The sequence below is a fragment of the Ursus arctos genome, chromosome X (assembly GCF_023065955.2).
Source record: "Ursus arctos isolate Adak ecotype North America chromosome X, UrsArc2.0, whole genome shotgun sequence".
Taxonomy (NCBI): domain Eukaryota; kingdom Metazoa; phylum Chordata; class Mammalia; order Carnivora; family Ursidae; genus Ursus; species Ursus arctos.
In genome coordinates, this window is record NC_079873.1 from 39,913,619 (window position 1) to 39,932,461 (window position 18,843).

Consider the following 18,843-nt stretch of genomic DNA (forward strand, 5'->3'; position numbering starts at 1 on the left):
CATTTACCAACACATCACTGGACATATGTTCTTTTTTTTTTTTAAAGATTTTATTTATTTGACAGATAGAGATAGCCAGCGAGAGAGGGAACACAAGCAGGGGGAGTGGGAGAGGAAGAAGCAGGCTCATAGCAGAGGAGCCTGGCGTGGGGCTCGATCCCAGAACGCCAGGATCACGCCCTGAGCCGAAGGCAGACGCTTAACCGCTGTGCCACCCAGGCGCCCCTGGACATATGTTCTTATTCCTTTGACTACCTAGGAGTCAGATTGCTGGATTGCATGTATTTACCTTTATAAGAAGCTTCCGATCTGTTTCCAAAGTGGTTCACCATTTTACACTCCCAATAGCAATGCTTGAAAGTTCCAGTTGCCCCACATTCTCAACGACATGTGGTATTTATTGTCAGTCTTTTTGACTTTTGCCATTGAATGGTGAAAATCCAAATAGAATGGGGTGATGGGAAATGGAGGTTATATGACAGCCCAGTAAGCCAAACTTTTGTCTCTCTCTTTATAGGCAGAGAAACATTAAATACACATTGAAGCATGTTGACGGCTCCATTACTAGTGACTTTGCTCTGCTCTTTCCCATTTCACCACATAAGGAATGCTCAGGATCCAAACAGGAGAATGGAGCCAGTTCGAACACCACAGGCCGTTCTCACTGTCGGGGAAATGATTAAAAAATTAAATCTTGTGCCAGCCTGTGAATCCTCTCCACAAAGGTAGGAAAGAATGAAACAGTTTTATTTTCGAATAAACACTAAACCAGATGGCAGTGTGCAACTCAAGCAACGCGCTTAGGAGCTTTCAAAGACAGAAAGAAACCTTATCTTTTACGTCGTCGGGCAGCTATAACCCGTTATATACATGTTCTCAAGAACGACAATAATTTGTCCTCGAGCATTTGCTATACATGGTTCATCTCCAATTTACCTGGAGATCGAGGTAGCCATCTGCCTTGACCCAAAGGAAAAATAAAACACCTATCTCTTCGACGAACAGGTAACAACTCGGGGCCAAGAGCCTAGGTCAAATTCCTACGGAGACGAGGAGATGAGGAGATAAGGGTGCTAGACTAGTTGATGTTTACATTTCAAAGAGATGGCTCCAAGGCCCTTCGGAACAACATTCCTGGGTAGTGAAACCGACTGGAGGCCTATTTAGCTTTTTACAACGTTTACATACATCAGGAAGGGACAGGGAAAATTTTTACAAGTTTTCTAAAGGAAATGCTCTAAGAAAAGGGAGGATGGAAAACCTCGTTCACTTTTGACACCAGGGAAAATTCAACTGTTGAAAAATTTGTTTTGCCCTACAGTTGCCTTCACACATTTCCCTGCTCGGTGCCCTATTCCAGGTCCACACTTCCCTCGCCTCTTCAACAGGGTCATCTATGACTATAAGCTCTCAAAATCCTTAGCAACTCCATTCCTAAAGTAAACTGCCCAGAACAGCAGGCCGCTCCTCCCAGGACCAGACACTCCAGCCCCGGCCCCACCAGAGATCCGCTGTTATCAAAGGCTATGACTACAAGTTTCTTAGAACTGGCAGACGTTGCAGTTCCGCGGTCTGATTGCTACTCATTTCAAATACGGTAAAACCGACACACAGGAAAAGCCCAAATGGGTACCTAGGGCTTCGGGTCCCTGGCCAAAAAAAAGGGCACTTAAGGATTCCCCGCCCAGATTCAGGAACCCCTCAAGTCAGCCCCAAGTGACTGAAAAAAAATTCGGGCTTTACTCCCCCACGGTACGGTTGGGGTTAAAGTCCGCGGCACGCAAGTCTCCATCCGACTGCGCCTGCGCAAGTCAGGACGTGCGAATTCGCCTCCGACCCTGACGTTTCAGGTGGCCCCTCCTAATCCGGAACACGACCCACATTCCGCCGGTCCTGCCTTGACAGGCGTGACCCTAACCCAATAAGGATGGAGGGCTGAATCCAGCGGAGCCAATGGTGAACGTCCGAGGGGCGGTGGAGGCGGACTCTGCAAGGAAACAAGAAGACAGGCCCAAGATGGAGGCGGCGGTGGCCGTAGCGGCGTGACAGGTGAGGGCGGGTCCGGCGGGGTTAGGTTTCTGGAGCGACCGCCGGGCACGGGCAGGGAGCCGGGACCGAAAGCTTAGCCCCAGGATGGCTTCGCGTGGGCCCCGGCGCCCCCCGCCCGGAACCGGAGGAGTGGTTTGACCTGGGGCGAGACCATCGTCGACAGCGGGGGTGGGGTGGGTAGACAGGAATAGGGGTGCAAGGCTGCGGGGGATGGTTTCGCCCGTCGCGTGTGGCAGTGCGCCTGCGCAGAGCTGGAAGGCCCTCAGTAGGCGGGGCCGGGCTGAATGGAGCCTGGGCTGTGGTGTGGTGCCCGGTCTCCCTCTAAACCTCCTTGAGGTCTCTTGATGACCCTGCCTTGCCGGCAACGGGGAGTGCGTGGAGCTGTGGTTCGCTAGTCGCGACCCATTAGAATGTTTGAGGATTCCCCCGTTACTTCTCTTTATCCCTCCCCAGCCTCCTTCCATTGTCACCAGTAATATGTCCGTGACCCCTTCGTTAGTTAGGGGGGATTTTCGACCCCTCCACCCCCGCTTGAAACCTGTTTATCTCACCTGCACAGTGTTCGGTAATGCACCCTTACCCTCCATTCCCCCGTGACAATGTCTGGTGATCTCCATTATCCACTCTTCTCCCCATTACAGTCCCTTCAGCACAGTTTCTGCTGAGTCCCCATCAGACTGTCGGTAGCCACCTAACACAGTGTTCCAGAGCCTGCCATCGTGACAGCCCAGGGCTTAGGGATTCCTGCAGGGCCCTTAGGAACACTGTTTGGTGCAATTCGCATTTCCCCCCAACTAAGGGCAGTATCTGATGATCTTCCATTTCTTTCCCATCATCCGGCTGTGACTCCTCCCTCACCACAGTATCTGGTAACCACCCTTTCTCCATTAAAAACCCAGGACAGCCTGTTCGGGTCCTTTCTGTACCTGACACACCCAATTGCAGTGTGGCTTGACTTCCTTGTTACCCCCCAGCACAGAGTCTTGGTACTCCTGTGCCCTCCAGGACAGTGTGTGCTGCCTTTCCTTATGTCGTTACTACCCCCCTCCTCTGCCCCCACCCCATGCAGCGAATCCTAGACCTTGACCCTTAAGAGTGAGACATACAAAAGGAGAGGCTGAGCAGAGACTGGATGAGTTCGAGGTGTTTACAAGATCCCTTGGCTGTTGTGTGTAGATTGGGCAATGGGGGTGGGGTGGGTGGGTAATGTGGAGCCTGGAGATTGAATTTTTTTTTGTCCCCGCCACTTTGCTTCCAGACTTTCATTACTGGACCTCTGAATTCCTCCTGTGTTCTAGGAGCCCCATGGCACCTGCTAAGCCCCGCCTCAGCCCATCTTGACAAAGTCCTAGGCTCCATGGAGCCACCACGGGGCCCCCCTGCCAACGGGGCCGAGCCGTCCCGGGCAGTGGGCACTGTCAAAGTATACCTGCCCAACAAGCAACGCACAGTGGTGAGTCTGACCGGGGCAAAGTTGGCAGGGGGTGGGAATGGACCCAGTTCTAAGTCTTGGATCAGAACGCTGACTGGGGGTGGGGGGAGGAGGCTTTTGCAGAGGCCCGGGAAAGTCAGCTGGGTCCCGTGTTGGGCACTGACCGCCTGTCTGCACACACAAACGCACAGGTGACTGTCCGGGATGGCATGAGTGTCTACGACTCTCTAGACAAGGCCCTCAAGGTACGGGGTCTCAATCAGGATTGCTGTGTGGTCTACCGGCTCATCAAGGGGTAAGTGTGCCCCCCTCGCCACTTCGCCTCCCTCCACTGGGCACCCAGCCTCCCATCCCCTCCTCAGAGGCATCTGACTCCTTCCATCTGTCGTGTGGTTTCCGTTAGTCTTCCCTTAAGCTCAGGGAATCCATGAGTGCGTGCAGCTTTTGTTTCATGACTTTATTCGTTCATTGGCCTTTGAGGCCAGCAGCTCGTCTCTCCCTGGCCCTCAGGTCCTCGCCCTGCTCCCGCACCTCATGCTGGAGTTCATCTGTGGTGTTCTTTCACGGTTTCATCCATTTGCCAGCTCTCTGCACCCTCCGCTTCCTCATTCTCGGTCTGCCAAGCTGGGCCACGCTGGCCTTCCATTTATTCCTCTGGCCTGGGCTTCCTTAATTGTTTTATTCAGCGCACACGTGGTTTTTTATTTGTCGTCTCAGGGCCGCGTCAGCCACTTTTTCAGGGGCTTGCTGAGTGCTTCTGAGATTTCGTGGTTTATTCACTGTCTCCTTTGCTCCTCGCCTTGTGGTTAAGAGCATGGACTCTTCATGCTGGCCAGCCACTCAGTCCTTTGTGGTCTTGGGCCAGTCACTTTATCCCTCTGAGCCTCAGTTCCCTCATCTGTAAGTTGGGGGCCAGGATAGTAACTAGTTCCCAGAGTTGCCATGATGAAAATTAAACACGTCAGATGTTGCTCCATGGATGGTGGGCGTGGAGGGACTTTTGGGGGTTCCCTGCCTCCCATGATCCCTGTCCACCCTCTCACTCCCTTCCATGCCTCCTACAGGCGAAAGACAGTCACCGCCTGGGACACAGCCATTGCCCCCCTGGATGGAGAGGAGCTCATTGTAGAGGTCCTTGAAGACGTCCCACTGACCATGCACAATTTTGTGAGTGTGGGGTGGAAAGTCGGGGCAGACTGTGGGCATGGGACAGGGAAGGTCCTTGACCAGTCCTCAACCTTCCCTGCTCTGTGGCAGCAGGTACGGAAGACGTTCTTCAGCCTGGCTTTCTGCGACTTCTGCCTTAAGTTTCTGTTCCACGGCTTCCGCTGCCAAACCTGTGGCTACAAGTTCCACCAGCATTGTTCCTCCAAAGTCCCCACAGTCTGTGTTGACATGAGCACCAACTGCCGACAGTGAGCCTGGCCTGGCGTGGGTGGGGCAGTGGGGACGACAGAGGCCACAGGGTTCTTATAGATAGCTGACCCTTGTCCCCTTGCTGTATCCCCTCAATGCCCTCAAGGTTCTACCACAGTGTCCAGGATTTGTCCGGAGGCTCCAGACAGCACGAGGCTCCCTCGAACCGCCCCCTGAATGAGCCGCTAACCCCTCAGGGTCCCAGGTAGGGATGCCTTAGGTGAAGGCCCGTTGTGGGGAGAAAAAGATCTGGAGGCCTTTGTAGACCACAAGCCATACTTGATTCTTTTGTTTATTTGCACACACTTATTGAGCACCTATAGGTGTGGAGCTGTGGGACCTTGGCAAGTCACCTAATCTTTCTGGGCCTTTGTTTTCTCATCTACAGAGAGGGGATAATGATACTTTTTCCACATAGGGTTCTGGTGAGAATTTAAATGTGTTAAAGCATATCCAGTGCTTAGAATGAGATCTAGTACAGAATAAGAAGTCTTTATTAATTACAAGTACATATATATAAGTATCTAACTGTTCCGTTAATTCTTGCAGTATGACCATGCTCAAGCCTTTCCATTTTGAAATATGTATTGTTTCATCATAAATTCCCTTTTATTTCTCCTTTATGTTAAGTATTATAATACTGTAGTAGTTCTATATTAAAGTATATTACTGCTCTAAGATAGCATAGGTTTATAAAATATGCATTTTATCTGTCTACGTGTCATAGAATGTATACGGTACATTCTATCACTACATCATGTGTTCTATTTATCCTATTTTTATATAATATAAAACACATTTTTATGTAACATAAAATGGTAAAGTTAGGATGTTATGTTATTTTTAATTATGGGCATATGTGGATTAATTGCATACGCATTTCAGGATAGTGAAAGGTACATTTAAAATACATTTGTGACATTAAAGTATATATAGTATATATCTTTATATATTAACATGGACATCTATGTATAGCATATACAGTTGACCCTTGAACAACATGGGCTTGAACTGCGTGGGTCCACGTACACGTGGATTTTTTACATGCAGTACCATAAATGTATTTTCTCTTAACGATTGTCTTAGAAACATTTTCTTTTCTCTAGCTTATTTTATTGTAAGAATACAGTATATAATAACCTAGAACATACAAAATATGTGTTAATTGTTTATCGATAGCGCTTCTGGTCAACAGTAGGCTCTTAGTAGTTAAGTTTTGGGGGGAGTCAGAAGGTACACATGGACGTTCAGCTGGGCAGGGGGTCGGTGGTGCCCCTCATCCCTGCGTTGTTCAAGGGTCAGCTGGTTAATAACGTTAGTGTAATATGCATATTCGGAAACGTTGGCATTTTAATACAGATAATATGCTGTATATTCTGTAACAATATATCTGAGTAGTACACACACTTAGAAGATATTATGTATAACTCTTTCCCCCACTATCTGTGTGGCTTGCTGCTCCTCCGTTAGGTCTTTATGCAGACGTCCCCTCAGGGAAGCCTTCCCAGACGTCACCCGTGACACTTTCTGTCTCCTCGTGTTGCTTTATTTTCTCCTTTATTGCCCTTGTCACCAACGGACATATTAAATGCTCTTTGGTGGTTTTTGGCACTCTCTCCTCACTGGAACATCAGCCGCACGAGGGCAGGAACTTGTTTTCGCTTTGCCCACAGTATTAGTTCCACTCTGTAGGATGGGCTCCGCCACAGGGCAGGCGCTCCGTAAGTGTTCCCGAGGAAGTGAATAGCAGTGATAACAGCAGACAGTGACTCTGAGCTAAACATACGTTTACCGGGGTGGGGGGCGGCTTTGCTTGTTCTCTCCTTCGTTCGACAGTGATTTCACAGCCTTTCCCCTGCCAGCTCCTGCACCCCGCACCGCGACCCTGAGCACTTTCCCTTCCCTGCCCCTGCCAACGCCCCACTCCAGCGCATCCGCTCCACGTCCACTCCCAACGTCCACATGGTCAGCACCGCAGCCCCCATGGACTCCAGCCTCATCCAGGTTGGTGTTGGGGGGTCATTCCCCGAGGGCGCCAGGCGGAGGGGAGAGCCGTTCCTCTTGGCTCCCGTGTCCCCTCTCTGACTCCCGTCCGTCTTCTTCCAGCTCACTGCCCAGAGTTTCAGCACCGATGGTGAGTCCACCCCCCACCCCATGCCTGGGCCCTGCGCCCCCTCACGCCACCCCCCCTTGCCTCCACTCACATCCCCTCCATGATTGCAGCTGCTGGTAGTAGAGGTGGTGGCGATGGAGCCCCCCGGGGGAGCCCCAGCCCGGCCAGCGTGTCCTCGGGGAGGAAGTCCCCCCATTCCAAGTCCCCGTCGGAGCAGCGGGAGCGGAAGTCCGTGGCTGATGACAAGAAGAAAGTGGTAAGCTCCGGGGGAGCCTTTGGCGGGGGCGCCGCAGGCCGAGTGATGAGGGAAGCGGGCAGGCCCCTGAGATGCCGCCCGTGTGGCCCACAGAAGAATCTGGGGTACCGGGACTCGGGCTACTACTGGGAGGTGCCGCCCAGCGAGGTGCAGCTGCTGAAGAGGATCGGGACGGGCTCGTTTGGCACCGTGTTTCGCGGGCGGTGGCATGGTGATGTGGCCGTGAAGGTGCTCAAGGTGGCCCAACCCACAGCTGAGCAGGCCCAGGCCTTCAAGAACGAGATGCAGGTGCTCAGGTGAGGCTGCACATGGGGGGGGCGGGGCAGCTTTGGCGCCTCCCCGGGGAAAGGCCGCGCTCGGGGTGCTTCCCGCACAGGAGTCGTGTTTGTGCTGTGTTACAAGCATCATTGAGAGCTGTTTCTCAATCGGGGATGTCCCTTTCCCCTCTGGGAAATGGCTCTGTTTAGAGGCCCTCTGATGATACTGTTGTTTGGGTTTGGGTTGATACTGATATTAATTCACGCCTCCGCCTCCAAAACGTGGGTCTTCTCATTTGCCTGGCATGAGGTGGGTATGGCCGTAGGCCATCGACGTTACTGCGTGCCCTCGCACTGCCAGCGTGCTGTTAACCACAGTGCCAGGAAGCCTCCGCTCCCTCCTTCCCCTCTGCTTGTATTACATCGTTAGTATTAGGCTTATGTGTTGGATTCCTGTTATTAATCCTAGTAATGCCATGATTGAAAGAACAGTACTATTTAACGTAATTGAGTCATTGTTTAATTAACGGCTGTAGTTGCTCTACTTAATACATCATTAATACTATATTAGTTAATTTGCACTGAGAAACCCTGGTGTTCCTTTTCTGCCACTCTAGTTACTACCACTCCTGGGGTTGCTGATGTGGACTTGCCCTCTGACAAATGGGCACAATTATGTTACAGAGTTGATGTTATCATAATTTCTTGTGCTATTTTAACATTTATCCTCGTTATGGACACTGCAGTAAGAAAACTTTTATTCTCTGCTCCTCTCTGTGAAATTATTTGAGCGCGCTGTTAGTTTGCATTGTATTAATATTTTAACCATAATCGGACCACTGTGAAGAGCGCTCCTGTCCTCTGTTACCCACTCTGACGTGAGCAGAATTGCAGAGCATTCTCGATGTTGTTTGCATTTGTGTTACCATTATACCTGCAGTTACTCTCCTGTAAGGAGGAAAGGTTTTCTTCTAAACCAGAGGGGGATCTGTTCATCCGTGACGGAGTTTCTGTGAGGTAGACTTAGGTACCCAGTAGCAATAACAAGGACAGTGACATTTTCAGGGTGCTTAGCTGTGGTGGGTGCTGTTCCAAGTGCCTTACAGATTATTTGGTAACTGTTCTTGCCAACATCCCTGTAAAGTAGCTAATATAACGATCACAGTTTTGCAGTTGAGGAAAATGAGGCACAGAGAGGTTAGGTGTCGTCCCTGAGGTTGCACAGTGAGTACCTGGGGAAGCCTGGCTTGGAATGCAGGATCTAATCTGAGTCCTAACTCCAAGCTCTTTACCTCTGAGCTTCTCATGGTGATTAACAGGATATAATCACACGTCGCTGGTATTTTTACCGGCGTCTATCAATATTAGGCTGCCGTATCAATGAAGGTTGGCGTTCCACTTTCTTGTCTGTAAAATGGTCACAGGCCCAGGTCATGGTCAAGGTCAGATGTTGGCAGGTGTTGATGATGGAGAGCCACTGGTCGGTAGAGGGGTAGGGGGCGGTAGGCTCTCCCTCCTGCTTTTGTTGGGAGACTTGGCTGAGGAGGCTGGGGACATAAGCCCCCGGGACGGAATCCTAGTGCATCAGACTCATCTCACGAGTGCATCGAGTCTGGCCACGGTCTGGCCCTTAGCTCCTGATAGACAGGACAGAGATGACGACAGAAGGCAGCAGTGCACAGCACTATTCCTGATGCTCCGAAAATGCATAACAGTTGCTCTTTCTCCTTCCTGCCCTGGTACCCCCCTTCCCTGCCTACAGGAAGACGCGTCATGTCAACATCCTGCTGTTCATGGGCTTCATGACCCGGCCGGGATTTGCCATCATCACACAGTGGTGTGAGGGCTCCAGCCTCTACCACCACCTGCATGTGGCTGACACACGCTTCGACATGGTCCAGCTCATCGACGTGGCCCGGCAGACTGCCCAGGGCATGGAGTGAGCCTCCCGGCCTGGGGACAAAGGGAGGGGGCCGGGAGGCTTGGGGTGGGGAGACGAGGTAGCACCCGGCCGATTTGCCCTCTGCTTCCACCCCTACAGCTACCTCCATGCCAAGAACATCATCCACCGAGATCTCAAGTCTAACAGTATCTGCCTGTCCCCGTCTCCGGGCTTGGGTGGGGCGGGGGCTTAGCGGGGTTGGCTCTTGTTGGGGCCTTCTGGAGATGTATGGGGAGGGGCAGGTGTCACGTGACTTAATAGGGGCTCTAATGAGGGTCTCTTGGTCAGGACTCAAGGTTGTGGCTGGTTCGGGTGCTATTGTTGGGGACTTTGGTCAGGGTCTGAGGTGTGGAAGCTGTGGAGGAAGTGGCAGGCCCAGGTGCCACTCGGGGCTTCCTGGTCAGGAGTCCCGGGGTGGGGGCAGGCGTAGGGGGCATTAGTTGGAGTTCCCCACCTAAGTCAGGATTGTAGCTAGTTTATGCGGTACTGGGGGGCTTCTGGTGAGGGTCAGAGGCACGATTGGTGTGGGGGCATCAGTGGGAATCGCCCAGTCAGGATGGGAGATGTGGCTCTTGGGAGCTCCTGTAGTGGCCCTTGACCCTGGTGGACATCTTCCTACATGAGGGGCTCACAGTGAAGATTGGTGACTTTGGCCTGGCCACGGTGAAGACACGGTGGAGTGGGGCCCAGCCCTTGGAGCAGCCCTCAGGCTCCGTGCTGTGGATGGTGAGTTGGGCCAGGCTGGACCGGGGCCATCTAGATAGGGGCCTGGGTGGCTGGGGCACGATATGGGGAGCTGAGTGGGGATGGGGATGCTTGGGCCAGATGGGGGTGTCAGACGGCTCGTGTTTTACCTCACGTGGGTGCTCTGAGTTGTACCCAGTGTGGCTAGTGGGATCTGGGACTATGGCCGGCCATCTGCTGACTTCCATGGTCCCCCTGCCTTGTCTTCCCTATTGAAGGCGGCTGAGGTGATCCGTATGCAGGACCCGAACCCCTACAGCTTCCAGTCGGATGTCTATGCCTACGGGGTTGTGCTCTATGAGCTCATGACCGGCTCGCTGCCTTACAGCCACATTGGCAGCCGTGACCAGGTGAGCCCCACACCTTACCCACAATCTCCCAGGCAGAGGAATCCCTTCAGCCTCCAAACTCCACATTGCCTCCTTTGTAAAGAAATGCCACACTTCCCCCAGAAACCCAAACTCTTTTGGGCTGAGAACTCTCAGAATTCTCTGGTCTTCCCTACCTAGAATCCCCTCCTTCTCTGCACATCTGCAGTCCTCTGGGTCCTTGAAGTCCAGAATCTCCTGAATCCCCTCTACCCAGAATCCGCCATGGCCCCCAAACACCCAGAAGCCCTCTGGAGCTCTGGATACCTACCGTCCTCTGGCCTGGGTACTCAAAATCCCCCAAGTCCCAAAGCCCAGAATCCCATTTGTCCTAGCGACAGAAGCCATCTGTGCTTCTGGAATACTCACAGATACCCACAGTCATTCAGGCCTTGGGTATCTGGCAGGCTTTGGGGGCCCTGGAACCCATGATACTCTGGGCCCCAGGCTCTCCTAGTTCTCCAGGTTTAAGGCATGGAGTCTTCCAGGCCCTCAGAAACCTGGGATCCTCTAGGGTCTGAGCACTCACAGTCTTACAGGCCATGTGGACCCATAGTTCTCTAGGCGCCAGAGCCCTAGAGAAATACAAGCCCCTGAGGTTTAGACTCCTTTAGCTCCTTCCAGACCCAGAACTTCATGTTTCCTCTGACTTAGTACTTTCCAGGCTTGTAAGCCCCCTGTGAATACCAGGGGGTACCTGTAATTCTGGACTTCTCCCAAGCTTCAGTCCCTCTGTTCTGCAGAGGATCCCTGTCCTCAGAGACCCAGTCCCTGTCCTCAGAGACCCAGTGTCCTTGGGTCCACAAGATCCCCGCGGCCCTCCAGACCCCAATACCCAGAGGACCCTAGTATCCCCAAAAATGAGCCTGTAAAGCCCCTTGAGACCCAGAATTCCCTCAGCCTCCGAGCCCAGGCCCCCAGAACACCCCATTCCTGTCCCTGCAGATTATCTTTATGGTGGGCCGTGGCTATCTGTCCCCGGACCTCAGCAAAATCTCCAGCAACTGCCCTAAGGCCATGCGGCGCCTGCTGTCTGACTGCCTCAAGTTCCAGCGGGAGGAACGTCCCCTATTCCCCCAGGTGGGCCGGGTAGGGGGGCTGGACATGCTGGGAAGGGTGAGTCTGAGGAGGAGGAAGACTCCGGGATGTCCGTGGGAATTGTGCGAGTCAAGGCTCAGAAGTGTACTGTGTGACGGTGTGTGTGTGTTTGTGCGTGCGCGCGTGCTCGTGCGCTCTTCCCCCATAGGCTGGGGTTTGTGGGTGTTGGGGTGCCCATGTGGCGCTGGACACCCCCCCCAACCTGCCCCTGCCCCCAGATCCTGGCCACGATTGAGCTGCTGCAGCGGTCACTCCCCAAGATTGAGCGGAGTGCCTCCGAACCCTCCTTGCACCGCACCCAGGCTGATGAGTTGCCTGCCTGCCTACTCAGCGCAGCCCGCCTTGTGCCTTAGGCCCTGCCCCCCGCCACCAGGGAACCAGCGTCAGCCTGCCATGCCAAGGAGCCCTGCCCACCAACCAATCAATGTTCTGTTTCTGCCCTGATAACTGCCTCAGGACCCCCATCCCCATCCTGGGAGATGAGGGGGTCCCCATGTGCTTTTCCAGTGCCTCTGGAATTGGGGGACCCCCAGAGACCGAGACCCCTGCTTCCTCCATAATTTGGTTTCCTCTTGGCTTTGGGGATACTTCTAAATTTGGGAGCTCCTCCATCTCCAATGGCTGGGATTTGTGGCAGGGATTCCATTCAGAACCTCTCTGGAATTTGTGCCTGATGTGCCTTCCACTGGATTTTGGGGTCCCCAGCACCCCCTGTGGATTTGGGGGGGTCCCCTCTGTGTTTTCCCCACCATTCAAGGACTCCCCTCTTCACCAAGAAGCACAGAATTCTGCTGGGCCTTTGCTTGTTTATTTTGCTTCCCGACTCTTCTCATGGGGTTCAGAGCCGCTGAAGGGTGGGGGTGAGTCCAGGCAAGGAGTGGTTGGGGGGAAGTGCGGACCACACAAACAGCGCCACTGCACGCATCACCACAGGCGGCACGATGAACGAAGACCACATATGCCAAGCACGGCACGAGAGGAGGCCACGTCAGTCACAGACACAGACATCACGGCAAAGGTGGGAAAGTGGAGGACCGCTGGCACTCCATGTGCAAAGGATTCTGGGAGGATGGGTGGAGTTTGCATATTTAAAGATAGCTGTCAGAGGCAGGAAAGTGGGAGTATGGGTCCCTGGGGAACAGAAGGGTCCTAGCAGTGGGAGGACCTCCCAGTGTGTTGAATGCGGTTGGGGGCGGTTTGGAGATATTCTTGGGCTGGATAGTGGCATCTGAGGAGGTGATCTCCAGAGATTGGAGGTCTGTGGAAAGGGGCTCCAAGGCAGGGGTATCTTAAGGATTTCGGAAATTCTGATGCGTCCTTGAGAGACGTCTCAAGGTGTCCTTGAGAGATCTGGTATCAGGTGTACGGTTTTCCAAGAATTTCAGGGCTCCAGGAGGGGACTCGGTGGTAGGGCCAGAACGGGTTGCCTGGTGTTTGGGAGCTTCTGGGAAGGAAAGTGCACTCTGGGGGGCCAGGAGTAGAGGTCTTCAGGAATTCGGAGGTTCTAAAACTGAAAAGTAAGTCTTGAGGTGTCCAGGAGTGGGCTTTTAAAAGGACTTGGGAATTCCAAAAGTGAGAATTGGATTTAGGACCAGGAGTGAGGTTTCCCCAGGGACTTGGGCATTCAGCCGCGTGAGAAGAGGGAGCTCGGTGGACCAGGAGAGGGCTTCTCAAGGGATTTGGAGACTCCAAAAGTGAGAAATGGATTCAGGGCCCAGAGAGGGGTTGCCCAGGAGGAATTAAGGGTTCTCAGGGTGGGGTGTCAGTCGGAGAAGAGGCTGGCGAAAGACTTCCTCAGGCTGCGGATGGTCTCAGCTTTCACCTCGTCCTGGCTAAGGCTGGGCCTGGGCGGGGCTGGCTCTGGAAGGTTGAAGGCATTGGTCAGAGACTGGGATTTGCTAGAGAGAGACAAGGTGGAGGCATGGGAGGAAGGGGGGGTGGAGGAAGGGAGGAAGGGGAGAGAAACATAATGTTACCCCAGGCCCGGCCCAGCCCTGCCCCTCTAGTCCTGGGGCTGTGCCTGTGACCCTCCCACCCACCATCACAGGCCGGGACCCTGATGGATTCTCGGGTGGAGTGGGGAAGCCCTGGGCCAGGCTGGGACGACTGGGTCCAAGGTGAAGCCTGGGCTTAGGGGGCAGAGTCCCGGGCTGAACGTCCTCTGCACATTCTAGGCCAGACTGGGAGGAGTGGGAGGTGCAGGTGAAGATGGGCGGGGAGTTTTCCAGTCTGGGTGAGGAGTCTCGGAGGGACCACGGTGGGGCTGGCACCCAGAGCAGGCTGGCAGAGGGTGGGGGGTAAGTCTAAGGGGGAGCAGTTGGATGTGGGGGGGAGGTCTGGAGTGGACCAGTAGAAGTCGAGAGGATGGTGTGATGAATTGGGGGGAGACTGAGGTGGCCCAGAAAGGAGCCTAGGCTGTAGGGAAAGCGTGAGGGCAGCTGGGAAGAGTGTGAAGTGACAGGAGGACTGTGAATTGGGCCGGGAAGAGTTTGGGGGTTCAGCTGGGAGGAGTCCGTTCGGGCAAGAGAAGGGTGCGTTTTGCTGGGAAGGCTCCAGACGGGCGGGGAGGAAGATGTGCTGGGCAGGGCGGTACTCAGGGAGGGTCAGCAAGGCGCCTGGGTTGGGCCAGGAGGGGCTGGGGAGGGGGCTTTCCCAGGGGCCTGTTTGGAGGACTCGGAACTAAAAAGGGGTTTCTCTGGGATTCTGGCATGAGTCTGTGGGATGGAGGGCAGGAGCCTCTGTGAATGGGGGCAGTCGGCTGGGGGTGGGGGGGTGGTGTGGAGGGGTGGAATAGCTCGGAGGAGGGTTCTGCCCAGGCTGGAGATGGAGCTCTTGGGACTCCCGTAGGGGGCCTGGGTCCGAGAAGCCTGGGAGCTGGGGCCACTCTCCTGGTGCAGGAGCCTGTTTTGTGAGCAGCAAGGCGAGGGCTGCCGTGGGGTCCTCTTACTTGAGCTGGGGGTGCGGGGGTCCCCCGGCAGTGGCGGGTGGTGGCACGTCCTGGCTGGGTTTCTGGGCCAGCTGTGGCTTGGTGGGTCGTCCAGCAGGGCCCGGACCACTGGGCCGCGGCTGCTGCGTGGTGGGTGGCCCAGTGCGGGGCATGGGACCCGCCTGGCTGGCCTGGCGTGTGGGGCCGGCAGGGCCCGGGGGTTTCTGGGGTGGGCCCTGGCGCTGCTGACCGCTCGGTGGGGCCCCCGAGGCCTTTGGCGGAGCCTGACCCGAGACGGATGTCTGACGGGTAGCCTGTGGGGGGCCCGCCTGGCGCTGGGGAGATGGGGAGGCGGGTGGGCGGGCTGCTGGAGGTGCCCCAGGTCCTCCTGCCACCGGCCGGGATTGGCGGCCTTGACCCTGGGTCAGCGGTGGGGCCTGGGACACAGGCTGCTGGGGCGCCGATGTGGGACTTGGTAGGCGCTGGGGCAGGGGACTGCCAGCTGGGGGTCCAAGGCCCGAAAGGTGCTGTTGGCCCTGCGGGGGCGGGCGCTGCTGCAACGGGGGTCCCTGGCGTTGGGGGCCTGGGACCGGCTGTGGAGGGCCACCTGAGGGACAGAAAAAGCACACACGTGAGAGGTCGGGGGGTGGGGGTGGGGTTGCCAGTCCAGTAGGGGCCCAGGAAGCTGGTCCCCCCCACTTACCCTGTGGTGGGGGTCGTTGCTGAGCCGGAGGCCCCGAGGGCTGCTGGGAGGTCTGGCGGCCCAAGGGCAGGGCCCCTGGGGACGGAGTCTGCGGCAGAGGAGTGGAGCAGGAGAGGTTAAAAATAGTCACCGGCCCGCCTGAGCCTCGGCCAATCAAAATGACCCGGGCTGCCCTGTGCTGGGTGTTGCCGCCTCTGTGGCTGCGCGGAGGGGCTGTCAGGCTGGGTGTGGGGCAGGGGGGACTAGTTCCCAGGGGTGGCGGGAGGCACTCTGAGAAATCAGGAGAGCGGCCCTTTGATCAAGTTTTACAACCACTGCTAATCGCTGCCGCACGTGCGGCAGGGCAGCGCCCGGGGCCTGGCCCCCCGCTAGCTTCCTCGGGCCGCCTGGGGCCTCTCTCTGCACGGGGAGGGGGTGGTGGGGGGGCTGACCTGGCTGTGGGAGCCCCGGCCGGGGGAGGCGTCCCGCTGCCGCTGCCGGGGCAGGGCCTGGGCCATCTTGTTGACCACAAGCTCCACGATGAGCTGCTTGTCTTCATCCTGGTGGTCCCCGATGAGCGGCATGGAGGAGCCCACCACCTGGGGAGGCAAAGGGGTCCAGTGAGGCGAGAGGCTGGAGAGGTGCCCGGGAGGGTGACCGTGACCAAGTGCCTTCAGTTGGGGAAGGGCATGGCTGCTGCCAAGGAAACGGAGGCTCAGCTGGAGAAGCAGCAGTTCTGCAGTGTGAGGAAGGCTTGTCCTTCACAAGGTACCTTACCACTCAGGAGGGGGTCCCCAGCTTAGAGCAGAGTTGCTCGGATCAGGGCTGCTGGGCCGCATGCGGGATGGCCCCTGAGCTAAGGGATGGGTTTTACATTTTTTTAATTGGTGGGAAAAAACCAAAAGAGCTCAAGTGAAAATAGATAAAGTTTCAATTGTTATGTCCATACGGTTTTAGGCGAACACAGCCATGCTTTTTTTTTTCTTTAAACATCATGTCTTTGGCTGCTCTTGCCTAAAACGTACGCTGTCTGGCCCTCGACAGAAACATTTACCAGTCCCTGCTCTATACTTTGCTAAAATAGGTGCCCTGTAGTTCACGAAGAAGTTGTGGCTTATGCAGTACTTGACAGTTCACAAAGCTGTCCTTTTTCAAGGGACATGGGGATATATGGTGTGTTGAGAGTTTGGAAAGTGCTTTGTTAGGGCACCACTGTTTACAAAATGCCTTATCACGTATAAAGCGCTATGGGTTACCAAGTACTCCGAATTTTCAAGGCACTTTAGAGTTTATAAATGGCTTTACTGTTTCCCGGGGGCACCGCTGTCTACAAAGAACTTTGGAATGTTGAAAGTGCTTTGCTTCGATAACAGGGACCTCCCGGTTTACAGAGCTCCTTTTTGTAGAAAAAAAAAGTTGTATAAAGCACGTTGCCATTCACCCAGCACTTCCTGCTTTAAAGGTACTTTACAGCGCACAGAGCCCTTTAGTAGCCGCCTTCTGCGCCGTGGAGAGCGGCGCAGTTCCCGGCACGTCGCTGCCGTGCACCTGCCCCTCCCTCCATACCCTCCGCTTCCTGGGTGCTCCCACCTCAATGATGTGATCCCTTCCGTCCTTGCCATGCAGCGCTTCCACCGCGCAGATGTCCAGTCCCCCAAAAATCTCCGAGCAGGTATCCACCCACAGCTTGTACCTGCCGACACAGGGGGCAAGGCAGCTGGTCAGCGCCCAGCTTGGGGCGCGCCACGCTGCCACCCGACCTCCCCTCCGGCCGAGCCCGGGCCACCCCCACCTGTCAGACATGGCAATCTGCTCGAGCATCGCCGAGCCGGTGTTGGTCTTCCAGTTTCCTGACACGGACGTCCTCCTGCGGGGAGGGGGAAGAGCAGAGAGGACCGAGGCTCAGGGGAGCCTGGGCTGCACGGGGCAGGGGACCCCGACCCCAGCCCTGTTCTCTCTGCTCTCACATGTAGGCTTTGTAGTTCTGCCCAATCTTCTGGACGCGCACATCATATTTGGCATCGATGAAGGGCTCGGCGGTGGCATACGTCTTGGTCAGGGCCACGACACTCGCGATGTCCTGGAAGTCGTGCTGGTTGTCCACCTTGACCTGTGGGGGTGGGACGGGAATCGGGGCGGCTGAGGACAGGGCAGCAGCGGGCGGGCGAGGGGGCGTTGGGGTGGGGGCGTCCACACCGATGACCCAGGGGAGCTGAGGACGTCACAATTCTGTGGCACTCAAGCATGCAGGAGTCTGGTCTCCTGGTCTTCACATGGACACAGCAGACACATGGGGTGCAAGTTGGAACACAAACGACTGAACTGTCCACTTCAAGTGGGTAAGTGGTATGGGAGGTGAACTGTATCTCCGTAAAGCTGTGGAAAATGGTGTGTACACACAGTCTGCATGTGAGCACACAGACCCGAAGTCGGTGGTACACACCATAGGAAAGCATACAGAAGCACAGACACAAACGTACACATTCCAAGTTGGCTTCCTACATACACACAGCCAGCTTCGGGGGGCTGGAGAGCATACAGGACTTCAAGAGCCTTGAACATCAAAGATCACATCGTGTGTGGTCAACACAGAGCCATGCATATACACAGACACCATGCCGGATACACGAACAAAATAACAGGACACACAAAACTGGTTGAATGTCTGGCAGAAAATTGGGCTAACAGAATCTAAGAATGTGAGGGGAACAGTACACGCCGATAAAGATGCCCCAGGACACACAATCATACAGAATGACAGGTGTGTGTTGGAGACGCAATGTACACGTACGCACGCTGCCAGGAGCGTGCACCATTTACACACACACACACACACACACACATCTCATCTGGGGACTCACCTTGCCCATCCCGGAGTGCGCATGCCCCATCTTCACCACCACAGGGTACGTAGTGCTGCTGAGCTGGTGGGGGGAAAGGCAGAGCACGGTCAGGGCGGGAGGGCCGATCGCCAGGGGTGGGGATGGTGCTGAGAGAAGCCCATCCAGTGGGAGCCACATCAGGAGCCATTTCCCAGAAGAGGCGAGTCAGAGACAGACAGCAGCCGGGGGTCACACAGCGTCTCTGAGCCCAGAATCGAACTCAGAGCCCTGCCTGCCTGTCCCCCCCCTCCACTGCCTCCAAGTGCCAGACATCCGCCTCTGCTTTCCCGGGCAGAGGCATGGGATAGGGGTGGGGGACTTTTCCGGAAAAGGGAAAGTTTGTTTAGACAGTGAATGGATGATAGAGAAGTGAGTGTGTGCCTGTGTGTGCATGGGGGTGTGGTGGTGAGCACATAGTAACCGGACCCCTCAGCCAGGCCTCGTATGTGAGCCTCATTCATACACAGACACAACCTACAGACCTGCACACAAACCCTCAGAACTCAGCCCTACACAAGCAAACCCAGAGATTCCCATGCATGTCGAGACCCACAAGATGGAAAGACCCACAACCAGCAAGGCTCAGAGCACACCCTGCTCTCCGGCTGCAGAGATCCACACAGTCGTTCAGCCAGCCAGGTGCTCGTGGTGTGGGGCAGGGGCCGGGGCTCGTGGCCA

The 18,843-nt window shown here is 55.3% G+C and overlaps 2 protein-coding genes across 4 annotated transcripts in view; one reads left to right on the plus strand and one right to left on the minus strand.

The window, feature by feature from the left end:
- Positions 1-1,950: 1,950 nt before the first annotated feature.
- On the plus strand, positions 1,951-12,471 carry ARAF (A-Raf proto-oncogene, serine/threonine kinase). Of its 2 annotated transcripts, none has more exons than XM_026513489.4 (16): positions 1,951-2,049; positions 3,348-3,502; positions 3,673-3,776; positions 4,546-4,648; positions 4,742-4,896; positions 5,004-5,102; positions 6,760-6,901; positions 7,004-7,031; positions 7,121-7,266; positions 7,360-7,562; positions 9,286-9,462; positions 9,565-9,611; positions 10,073-10,191; positions 10,428-10,559; positions 11,523-11,657; positions 11,894-12,471. In XM_026513489.4, the coding sequence occupies exons 2-16, from the start codon at positions 3,407-3,409 to the stop codon at positions 12,026-12,028; spliced, it is 1,821 nt and encodes a 606-aa protein (XP_026369274.1). In that variant the 5' UTR covers positions 1,951-2,049; positions 3,348-3,406; the 3' UTR covers positions 12,029-12,471. The 2 variants fall into 2 exon arrangements, with proteins under 2 accessions (XP_026369274.1, XP_044245321.1); XM_044389386.3 differs by having other exon boundaries at positions 1,975-2,049; positions 3,308-3,502.
- The window catches only part of SYN1 (synapsin I), a 47,509-nt gene continuing 41,066 nt past the window's right edge, over positions 12,401-18,843 (minus strand). Inside the window, exons 6-13 of one of the 2 annotated variants that reach the window (XM_044389385.3) lie at positions 18,145-18,207; positions 17,251-17,393; positions 17,076-17,150; positions 16,874-16,976; positions 15,736-15,882; positions 15,305-15,392; positions 14,623-15,208; positions 12,401-13,537 (exon numbers count right to left, since the gene is read on the minus strand). In XM_044389385.3, the coding sequence (XP_044245320.1) occupies positions 13,438-13,537; positions 14,623-15,208; positions 15,305-15,392; positions 15,736-15,882; positions 16,874-16,976; positions 17,076-17,150; positions 17,251-17,393; positions 18,145-18,207 (1,305 nt within the window). In that variant the 3' untranslated portion in view covers positions 12,401-13,437. Of the gene's footprint in view, positions 13,574-14,622; positions 15,209-15,304; positions 15,393-15,735; positions 15,883-16,873; positions 16,977-17,075; positions 17,151-17,250; positions 17,394-18,144; positions 18,208-18,843 lie in introns of both variants that reach the window. The other variant, XM_026513466.4, reaches the window with a different exon arrangement.